This window comes from Garra rufa, chromosome 4, assembly GCF_049309525.1.
Source record: "Garra rufa chromosome 4, GarRuf1.0, whole genome shotgun sequence".
NCBI classification, from domain to species: Eukaryota; Metazoa; Chordata; class Actinopteri; order Cypriniformes; family Cyprinidae; genus Garra; species Garra rufa.
In genome coordinates this window covers 31,763,903-31,776,220 of record NC_133364.1, presented here as the reverse complement: position 1 = coordinate 31,776,220, position 12,318 = coordinate 31,763,903, and the positions used below count along the sequence as shown (strand labels likewise).

At 37.0% G+C, this 12,318-nt stretch overlaps 1 protein-coding gene across 1 annotated transcript in view; it reads left to right on the top strand.

The window, feature by feature from the left end:
- LOC141333898 (uncharacterized) overlaps positions 1-9,386 on the top strand; it is a 28,138-nt gene extending 18,752 nt beyond the window's left edge. Inside the window, exon 4 of the mRNA XM_073839058.1 lies at positions 8,423-9,386. Coding sequence (XP_073695159.1) covers positions 8,423-9,095 — 673 coding nt within the window. The 3' untranslated portion in view covers positions 9,096-9,386. The remainder of the gene's footprint in view (positions 1-8,422) is intronic.
- Positions 9,387-12,318: the final 2,932 nt, after the last annotated feature.

Genomic DNA, 12,318 nt, shown 5'->3' with positions numbered 1-12,318 from the left:
AGAGTGAGAGTTAATGGTCTTAAGATGCAAACAAACCCTCAAAACTAACAATACAAACTGATGAAAGGACACAGATTATACAGACATTTAGGCCCCGTCCACAGAGACACATTTAGCTGTATACATAAACATTTTGTTTTGTATGGGGAAAAAAAAATAGTGAAAGCTCCGGCTTTGTGTGGATTGCCCTTATTTATTGATTCTTGTGGATTAAATTTAATAGATTAAACTTTCATGAATACATTTGCAGTTGGTTTGTAGTTGTCATCATTACGCGTTTTTGTTTCTTGTTCTCATTGCATTTACACTGTTTTAAGGAGCAGGTGTCTGATTCAGTTGACTTGAGTCAGTTGACTTGAAAAACGGTTTCTCTCATCATGGCAGTGACTGGGTAGTAACAGATTACATATAATCTAGATTACGTAATCAGGTTCTAAAAAATTAAGTACTTATAGTTAGATTATATTGCATTTTAAAATACTCGTAATCAGACTAGTTATGTTTTTATGGATTGCATTATTATATATTTTGTATACACAATATAAATATATTCAGAATTTATTGATTCTCCCTAATTCCTATTTTTTATCTTTTACACTTTCTTTGCTATAATAGTCGATGCTTATATCGTTAAGAAAGTCTTCAAGTTCTGTGGACAAACAGCATTTGATCATTAACGTACAAAAAAATTATTTCATTTTTATCACTCTGTAGGTTAACCATATATTTCTGTCTTTGGAAGGCTTTTGTCTTTCAAACACATTAAATGCACAAATTCAAAGAAACTTTTTTGTCATCTAATCTCATCTATTCACCTAATATATTTACTTAGTACCTGTGAGATTTTAAAATAAACATTTTAATAATTATCACAATCTCTGACATTGACATAATGCAAGGTTTACTGCACTTCATGTTGTTAATAACAACAAATTGAATATATTTTCTTACTCTTTGTATCTTTATGTCAATATGGTACGAGTTAGATTAAAAGTAATTAAAAAATAATCTAAGAGTAAGCAGATTATATTACCTAAAATGTGAAATGTAATGTAATAGATTATGTTACTAAAGTTTTTGTCATGTAATTTGAAATCAGTAACGGATTACTGTTTGCCAGTAATCTAGCTCTCTTACAAAAAAGGGAGCAAAACAAGACACACAGTTTCTGTTACTCACATAACTAAACAAGAAAGCTATTTCACATTGTTCAAAAAAACCTAAAACATGGGTTGCTTTAAATTATACAGTTTAAATTATTATAAACACATACCTTTCTGCAGCCAAATCTCAGATGCAGGAGCATGGCGCAGCCTTATGATGTCATATCACTACACTACAAAATAAAAGTCTTGCTAACTTGCGAAAAATCATAGCAGTAACTCATACTCAGATATTACTCCTCATCTACCCATAAATGATGTTAAGGTTGTTGTTGTTGTTTTTTTTGGTCATTTAAACAGCAACCTGATTATTAGAAACTCTAGAAGTATATCCATTACAGGGGTAGAAATACATAACTACATGTTATGATAGTTCTGAGAAAATATCTACAATATCCAGTTATGCCTGTAGAAAACTGAAGAAATTAAAACCATGAGACAATTTATTGTTTGATCATATAAATCAAAATAATATAAAATATCAAGAAACAACCTCAATATCTTAGATTCATTTGTTTTTTTTTATAAATATTAATGAACTAATATGTATCTCCAGCTGACCGAGGATGGGTATAAATAAAGACGTATAAATTATGGGATCATGTTTAGAAATCAATTTCCAATCATTGACATCTACTAGTAGCCTAATAGTTAACTTGTGTTTAATTACATTTTAGCACAGACAATACTGCCAATTTTAATAAAGATAACCTGGGGAAATGTAAATCACATTTAATTAACATTTAGAAAATATTTTAACCATTTTAATCAAATATTTTTATGTAGACGGTCAAAATCGGCAGTTTCAAACTCACACTCATTGTAATTCTTTAGTCACGGACCTTTAATGAAATCCACTTTAACCAAATAAAATTTGAAATAAATTTGATGTATTGCCTTTATATTCTGGGGAGAATCTAAGATTGAATAAGATACGTACGTTCTTCCCTGTCCTTTAATTTGAAGACCATGGAGTTTTCGACCTGTTGCGGAGAAACACCCACCTATTGCCATGATAAAGCTCGAAAGAGCCAGGACATTTTTTAATATGAGTGTAATTGGATTTGTCTTAAAGAAGAAAGTCATATGCGCCTAGGATGGCTTGAGGGTGAGAAAATAATGGGGTAATTTTCATTTTTGGGTGAACTAACCATTTAAATTCCTTTGACACTATACTATTTGTTAGGACCTCCGCTATAGGATTTTTAGGTAACAGTTTGACCCATTTACAGTAGTTCTCCCATCCCACTCTGTCAAATGCCTTTTCGACATCTAGCGACAGTGTCTTTTCTTCCCCTCTGGTTGTACAAAATATAAAGTTCCCTTCTAACATTGTGGCATCCTTGTCTATTCAACACAAAACCATTTTGAGCATTCTTTAGGAAGTATGATAATACATTTTCTAATCTTCTTGCTAAAATTTTACACAGCATTTTTGTATCCCAATTTAGTAGACTTAAAGGGTGCATATTTTCACATTTATTATTAGGTTTTCCTAGCCTGGCAAGCCAGACCCACATAAATGTAGGGTCTGGGCACTCTCCATAGACAGGGCTCAACCGGAGGGGTGGGATAAACGGTTGTCTTTCAAACTCCTCGCCACGCAATAGGATAGCGCTACAACCAATCAGAGACGTAGTCGGTCAGGTGACGTAGTCAGAGCGACGAAGATTTTTAACAAAAATCAGTGCACTGTGCAGTCTGTCAGCTAAATAATAGACATAGATGGGCACTAAACCTTCAAAAGTAAACAAAAACATGCACAGACAAATCCAAATTACACCCTGCGGCTCGTGACGATACATTGATGTCCTAAGACACGAAACGATCGGTTTTTGCAAGAACATGAACAGTATTTATATAATTTTCTTTTTACCTTTGATACACATCCACGTCCATCTGTCATGAGCACGAGTTTAGCATATCTATGATTCGACTCGTTACATGTGAACGCGCTTTGATGTAGTATACGCAAACACCGAAAGGGGAAATATGTAAAAAAAAAAGTCCAGGATGAGTTTGCGCAACCAAACGTAATCTTTTTCAGCTTTAAATGGGTTTGAACAACCAGGACAAGCGCAAGTAATTACCATTTTGAATAGCCGCTATATCCACAATCTCTTGTGCTGTGTAAACAATGAGATCGCTTCCGGTGTTTGCGTATTCTACACCACAGCGCGTTCAGATGTAACGAGCTCCTGCTCAGGACACATGGACGTGGCTGTGTATCAAAAGTAAAAAATTATATAAATACTGTTCAGTTTTCCACGCTTAATTCACGGAACCAGGAATTCATGTCTGACGGAACTTATGGTCGCAGGTCAGTCGTCATCATGTTAAGCCCGCCCACCGACTCGTGATTGGCCCGGTACATCTTGGATTTTTCGGAAATTTAAGTGAATTGAGAGTAACTAGACTGACCTTGGAAGCAAATGTAATTTGCTGCCGCTAGGGGCGCGTCTAGATTCTAGGCTAAGGTTTTCCTGATTCGGGCAGCAAAATTATTATAGCCTCACTCATATTCTTCTCAAAGGCTTGTGGCTATGTGACCCTGCACCACAAAACCAGTAATAAGTAGCACAAGTATATTTGTACCCAGTGTTGGGGAAAGTTACTTTTAAAAGTAATGCATTACAATATTGTGTTACTCTCTAAAAAAAAGTAACTAATTAGGTTACTTAGTAACTTTTTATGGAAAGTAATGCGTTACATTACTTTTGCGTTACTTTTTAAACCTGGGCATGGCTTGCTTGTTTGATTTTGATATAAAAAGTTTTCAACAAGCAAATGTAAAACCCCTTTCACACCAAGAAGTGAAATAAATAAGCCTAAGACTAAAGGAAAAGTAAATTCACATCTGTACAGTAGAACTGTAGGAAAAGGAAGTTTTCCTTTTCAGCAATGAGAAAAATGAATGTTAGTTAGTTTAAAGTAAGTTTTGCCTATTAATTCGGTTGAATTGGATCAACAAAGGCCAGCAGCAAAGACATTGGTTAATAAAATTGGATTAAATTAATAAAGGAAACAAAAAAACTGGCGTTACTCGTAATGAAAACTTAATGTTACTTAATGTAACTGAACTTTGCTAGTCTGATTACGTAACTCGCGTTACTTGTAATGCGTTTCTTGTAAATCGTTTTTTCGTTTATGCCAAAAAGTCATTAGGATATGAGGTAAAGATCACGAAGATATTTTGTTCATTTCCTACTGTAAATATTTAAAAACTTAATTTTTGATTAGTAATATGCATTGCTAAGAACTTAATATGGACAACTTTAAAGGCTATTTTCTCAATATTTTTTTTCACAACTTCAGATTCTAGGTTTTCAAATAGTTGTGTCTCGACCAAATATTCTCCTATCCTAACAAACCATACATCAATAGAAAGTTTATTTATCCAGCCTTTAAATGATGTATATATCTCAATTTTTAAAAAATGACCCTCATGACTAGTTTTGTAGTCACATTTATTGTTATTATTTATAATAAATAAATTCATGCTCCTGCTCATTCAAGTTGGATTTAATATTTTCATTGCTTTATCTACTGGTTTTTAAAAGATTGTTAAACATAATTCCAATTATCTGGCATTTTTATAGTAAAATGAACTTTATGACATTAATATTACAAAAAAAAAAAAAAAAAACACTGATTCATATCCATTTACGTATTGACACATGTGTGAACTTTGCTTTATGAATTGCTACTTTTTTAACATATCATTACATTGTAATCTGATTTAACCCTGGTCTAAATGGTTTCTGCACCCAAACATTACATTTGTGCCTTTCATTAGTAGTTCTTAATACTTTCAGCATTTCATTTGTCAACATGTATTTTAATATGTATTTCATCCCGAATTTACCTTATACGTATGTGACTTTGACTGAGACTTTTATTATGGTCCGGTGATGTGACGTCGTAGGTCTGAGCCGCGTTTCTTCATCGGTTTGTGATTCGGCTGAAGAAAGGTTTGTGTTTTTAAGCTTGTAGGTCGCTAAACGTTCAGACAATCGCATAGGTTTTTACAAGCGATGTAAAATAGCCTAATTATTATTGATTGTAATATTGTATAATGGTTTAGCTAACATTTATGAACGTCATTTTATGTGAGTATTGCGCATCTACACAGAAATGGTCCGTCTCATTTCGGTCCTATTTCGTGCATTACCTCAACACGAATTCAGCAAGTCATGAGGCAGAAACGGAGCTTCGAAACTCCGAGTCAATTGAATCATTTGTTTGCAAAAAACGATTTCCTATTTTGAAGCACTCATAGCACCACGCAACGACGACACCTGCTGCTTAAAACAGCGTAAATGCAACGAGAACAACAAACGTGTAATGGCATTTTTATTAAGTGTAGTTGTAGTATTAAATGTGATCTACAACCCACTTAATGCTAAATATAAATCATAAATCAATAAATGTTAAGTGTATATTTTGCCATCTGCAAGACATCTTCATTAGAGTATTTGCTTATCTGTAATACGTCTATAGGAAGTTTCCTATTAGATGTCAAATAGACGTTTATTAGACGTAAACATCTTAAAGACGTTTTAGTTCATTATTTATTATTGTGACTGCTCTGACTGACTCCCAGATCAAGTTTGCTTTTATTTTTGAGAATAATTTACTCTTTTTTTAAAATTATCTCATCTTAAACAAGACAAAGTGTCCAAACACACAGAAAAACTCCTGGTGAAGCAACTGAGATCCATGTGACACACTGTTATAAAGATGGCGCTTATTAAAGAGAGTGAAGACATGAAGAGTGAAGAAGCATTCAGTGTCAAACATGAAGATACTGAGGAACAAACAGGTTGGTTTTTGTTCTCAAAGCTACACTCAGTCATTTGATCCTTGTTGAAATGTCCAGCTCTACAGAAATGAATGATATTAAAAACTTACTTTCAACTAATTATGCAACACTATATAGTAAAAACAAATATGTAAAGAAAGCCATGAAATATGATAGATAAACTTTACTTTTGTTGTGTATAAATGATTTAACCCCGATCCTTAAAAGCACTCACTGTAATGGTGTTATTGTGAAAAAAACTTTTAACAAATTCCCAGGCAGAAAAAAAACTGAATATAACAATATTCAACACAGCTTGACAGAGTTACTGCATGCTGTCTACATTTGTTCTTCATTTAAAGATATTTAGAGAGCAAATAACATGGGCAGTAAGTTTATAACAAATTGCTGCATAAGGGGCCGTTCACATGTCGCTCCTAAAAACGCGTGGAAAACGCTAGGCGCGCCACTTTCTTCCTTATCAACAAAGCGCTCTGGCGCTTGCGCTCCGGAAGCGTCTGCCGTTTCTAAGCAACCATCAGCTGCGCTCTAGCTCCAAGCCTATGCATCTCCATGCATTGTTTCTTCTATTAGCATCAAAACAATGGGGGCTTGACAAATCATAAAGTTCAGGAAATCCCTGGACCACAATGATGAGCTGCTCCTCCATGTTTCTGCTGAGGTTTCAATGTAACGGAAAAACGTGAGGGAGCTGATTTGTTGGTTCATGTCACATGACCTGCGGTGCGCTTGCGGCATTCTGAAAAGTTGAGATGTTTTTATCTCGATGCGGTGCGGAACCTGCCTGGAAAAAACGAGCGTGTCGCGACTCGCGACCGCGTCGCTTCCATTATGCATGCGCAAAAGACGCTACATGTGAACGGCCCCTAATAGATTACTTACATCAAACTGTGAGACAAACAGATCAAATCAAAGCTAATAGTCGAAAGACGAAGGAACCTAATTTCTTCCATGTAACGCAGCATCAGTTGTAAAAGTAGCATCAGAAGTTGATCTAGGATGAGTGTTTTTTCTCCTGAACATCATGTAGCAACACACGTGTGGGATCTTCTTCAAGTTAAAGGAACACTCCACTTTTTTTGGAAATAGGCTCATTCTCCAACTCCCCCCGAGTTAATAAGTTGACTTTTACCGTTTTGAAATCCATTCAGCCGTTCTCCTGTTCTGGCGATATCACTTTTAGCATAGCTTAGCATAGATCATTGAATCCTATGAGACCAATAGCATCGCCTTCAAAAATGACTAACAAGTTTCAATATTTGTCCTATTTAAAACTTGACTCTTCTGTAGTTATATCATGTACTAAGACCGGCGGAAAATGTAAAGCTGCGATTTTCTAGGCCGATAAGATTAGGAACTACACTTCCATTCCGGCGTAATAGTCAAGGAAGTTTGCTGCCATAACATGGACGCATCAGGCGGAATAATATCACACAGCACCTGAAATTAGTTCCCAGCTAGGTTAGCATTTGCACATGAGCTGTGTGATATTACTGCGCCTGCTTCTGCCATGTTGCTCCAGCAAACTTCCTTGACTATTACGCCAGAATGGAAGTGTAGTTCCTAATCTTATCGGCCTAGAAAATCGCAGCTTTACATTTTCCGCCGGTATTAGTACAGGATATAACTACAGAAGAGACAAGTTTTAAATGGGACAAATATCGAAATTTGTTGGTCATTTTTGAACGTGATGCTATTGGTCTAATAGGATTCAATGATCTATGCTAAGCTATGCTAAAAGTGATATCGCCAGAACAGGAGAACGGCTGAATGGATTTCAAAATGGTAAAACTCAACTTATTGACTCGGGGGGAGTTGGAGAATGAGCCTATTTCCAAAAAAAAGTGGAGTGTTCTTTTATGACCCAAAACGTAAACTCTTCATGGATCTTTACGTACGGGTTGTAGGATCTCAGAGTGAATCAGTAATAATGTGAGCAGAATGAAAACCCAAGATTAATGGTCAAAAAGATGATGTCTGTGACTTTGACAAGTAAAATCATAGGTTTCTAGGTGTGTTTGTGAATGATTATTTGTGACTTGAATGTTAATATCAATAATTTTTTTTTGGTAAAATGTATCAATATCTCTGAATTCTCTTTACAGTGATTCCATCACAATTCCCTTTAAATATAACAATTAATCCCACCAAGCTAAGTGTGCCTGTTTTCCTTAAAACACAGTAAATTGAAGTACATGGTAAATGGCAAAGAAATTCCAAGAATGAATAGTTTTTTTTTAATAGTATATTTAATAGTGAATTTCTTTTGTTCCCTCATAGACCCAATACCACTGAAAGAGGAGAGTCAAGAACTGAATGAAATGGAGGAGGAGGAGGATCAGTATGACAAACTTCATGATCTTATAACAGGAAAAAAATCCACAAAGACTGAAAAGTCTTCCTCACGAAAAAGAGCCCAGAAGGCCAAATCGAACACTTGCCATCAGTGTGGAAAGAGTTTCCGTGAAAAAAGAATCCTTGAAGACCACATGAGAATTCACACTGGAGAAAGGCCTTTCACTTGCCCTCAGTGTGGAAAGAGTTTCAATCAAACAGGGAACCTTATTAGACACATGAGACTCCACACTGGGGAGAAACCCTACATTTGCCTACAGTGTGGAAAGAGTTTCAGTGACGCAGGGAGCCTCATAAGCCACATGAGAATTCATACTGGAGAGAAGCCTTTCACCTGTCAACAGTGTGGAAAGAGTTTCACTCAATCAGGGAACCTTATGAGTCACATGAGAGTCCACACTGGGGAGAAACCCTACGCCTGCCAACAGTGTGGAAAGTGTTTCACCAAAAGCTCAAACATTAAAAAACACATGAGAATTCACACTGGAGAAAATCTTCACACGTGTGATCAGTGTGGGAAAATTTTCGTCCATAAAGCAAGCTTCAAGACTCACATGAGAGTTCACTCTGGAGAAAATCGTCATACCTGCAAAGTGTGTGGGAAGAGCTTTACACGAAAAGCAGCTATTAAGATTCACATGGTCATACACACTGGAGAGAAACTGTTCACATGTGATCAGTGTGGAAAGTGTTTTGGACGTAGAGCAAACCTTAATAAGCATTTGAGGATTCATGTCAAGAAAGAACTGATTTAGATGTCAGTATGGAATGAGTTTCACAGACAGGACAATTCTTAGGGATCATGTAATAATTGGAAAGAAGTGTGCCATCACTGGCTACGTATACATACACCCAAATAGTTCTTTAGTAATCTGAGAAGCTGTCAGGTAAACATATCAATCAGTCTAACTGAGCTCGATCCAAACGATATTTCGAATTCTGAAAAATGATGAATGTTATATATTTCCAAAACAGCGTAAAATACAGTGTTGGTATTATCTTAACATTATAAGTTAATAAAATAGCACTGCTGGTGTTATCTACAACTTGGTGACAGTATTAAATTGTCGTGTTAGAGTGTTCTTTTCACATTAACCGAAACAGGCGTAAATCAGTGCCACATCTCCAGGAATTGTGCATTGTGTCTGTTTAACTCAACTATAATTTTCTCTTCAAAGATGACGATGAAGAAAGATCAGGGAAAACTGCTTCCATATGGACTTGCTTCATAAACACTGGGAGAGAATATAGTTTTCATGTTCAACATCACACCCCGGAGTGACAGCAATTTTAATACATTGTCATTTTTATGATCAATATCGATTCATAAATCCCCTGATAGGATAGCACACGTACATCTTGGAGACGTCTGTTTGATGTCTGCATTTACATCTGCAAGAGTCAGACGTAGTTTGCTCATCTGCAATGCGTCTATTGGACGTCTTTAAGATGTTTATGAATTAGAATATATGTAAAACTAACATCTTACAGATGTTTGTACGCAGCAGATGCTTTCCAGATGAAGAGATCTTTAACAGACATGTTGCAGACGTACGTGTGCTATCTGGGTCTCAGTCAGTCAGTTGATGAATGAACATAACAAAGTACGCCTTCCATCCAATTAATCACAATAAATAAGCTTTGTGCTACTTTTGACATGAAACAAAGTCTCAGATTTCAACTTATGTCAATTTCATTAGAAAATTCAAGCAAGAAATGGTTGCTGGAAATAGATTGTTGTATCTCCTGTCAAAGTGACTGGCAGCCTTCAGATTTTTCCATCACTAACGAAAAAAAATTCCATTAATGACAGACCATTTTCGATTAACGCTCCTCAATGCCTCTTTAGCAGCTAGGTGGAATCCTTCTCAGAGGGCTTCAATGAGACTCAAAAGCAATCCAGGGCTATAAAGCCGCCCCACCCTCCCATGCATTCTCATTTGCACTCATCATCCAGATCATGGCCAGCCCTTGCCTTTGGACGATGGACGGAGCAGGAGCCGTCGGGCCTTCCCTTAACAGCAGGGTCCTTGCCCATCCAGAATCCTGTCTGCAAAAATGCAGCAGCATTCCTGATTGCCCGGGAAGGAAGAGGAAGCTGCAGCTCACGTTGGAGATAAGCCAAGATCAAAATCTGCCTCTCAGTCAATCATGTGTTCCCCCTGTCTCCCTGCCTGTTGCGACTCATGTGTTCTAGGGTATTCTAAATTATTCTGTTGTTGGTTATGCAATAAAAACCAAAATACATCACAACGAGAGATGTTTTTCTCTTCCACTTACCACTCACACATGCTGTGCGGATGGTTCTCTCTTTTATTTACATAGCTGCTTTGAAACAATTTATATTTTACAAAGTGCTATATAAAGATAGGGAACAGATAATTATTTAGGTGTCAAGGCACAGAAACGTAGCGAAGACATTATTAAAATAGTCCATGTGACATCAGTGGTTTAACCGTAATTTTATAAATCTACAAGTGCATCAAATGCGTGTTCTGCATGCTTTGTGGAACTCTCGGAGAGGAGAAATCACTTAAGTCATTATTTTTGTTTTCTTTGTTCACAGATAGTATTCTCATAGCTTCATAAATTTTCCATTGAACCACTGATGTTACACTGACTATTTTAATGTTTCAATTAGGGAAGACCCTTGATGTCTATGGCAGGTCAGAAAGATCTTGGATTTAATCGAAAATATCCTAATTTGTGTTTCAAAGATGAACTAAGATCGTACGGGTTTAGAAAAACACAAGGGTGAAAAATTAATGACACAATTTCCATTTTTGGGTGAACTATCCACAAAAAGAAAACTTCTTCCGGCCGTGCTTGACAGGTGCAGAGCTGGATAGGGACTCTGGTGAAAATGAACGTAAATGTAAGTCTTGGGTGCCACAAATATAAGTCCAGGCTGTGGGCAGGTGGAGTGAGCCAAGCACTGTCCCCAAACTACAGGCTTTATCCCACTGTCAGTGACAGATCGATAAATGCAGGCAGCAGGATGACTGGGCAGAGTGCAGGTATGAACACAGGACACGACTAGGCAAGATTGGACTGGAACTGACTTAAGACTAGCAAAGAAGTCTAGAGCAGGGGTGCCCAACCCTGTTCCTGGAGATCTACCTGCAGACTTTAGTTCCAGTCCTGCTCTAACACAGCTGTCTGTAATTTTTAAGTACTACCTAAGAGATTAATTAGCTGGTTCAGGTGTGTTTGATCAGGGTTTCCAGGATGAACTTTCCAGGATGGTAAATCTCCAGGAACAGTGTTGGGCACCCCGGGTCTAAAGAGTCATTGAGCAAAGAGTAGTAGAAAACTTTCCAGAAAAGTTTAAAACTGCTACAAAATGAGATTTTAACTGTGTCGGGCTGGGATCGGGATCGGGCTCGGACATAAATATCTTAATGCTTGTCGGGCTCGGGTCGGGTTCGGTTACTGCTCTGTCGGACTCGGGCCAGGCTCGGACAGAAAAATGCGGCCCGATCCGCACTCTAGTACCTATCCATGACCATGTTCTAAAACAAGACCCAAGTTATTTCTGCTAGCAAATCGGAAGCCAATTCTTCTTCGCTGTTCAGAAGGCAAACACAGGAAGTGGTGCTGTGTTGACACCAGCAACCACTGTTTAGAACAGCAAAGAAGAAATACTAACGTGCTAGCAGTAGGTCCACTGTTGGGCAGTATTTCAAACTGGACCAACCAGCCACTAAAACAGCGACATTTCTCATATGTAGGGCCTTATGATTTCTGCGATATGGAAAACAGACGGAATCGCGGTAGCCAGTCATAGAATGGAATTTACAGTTTAACGTGGAATGTCATGGAATTTGTCAAAGTTTGGATGCATTAATCAAAAGTAGGTCATTTCACTTAAATCAGCTCGCGATATGGACTAATATTAAGCCACATAACGACTGTTTAAATATTCTATATTTGTTCTGTGAGTCTGTGTTACTGAATGGCGCAGACACTTGGTTTTGT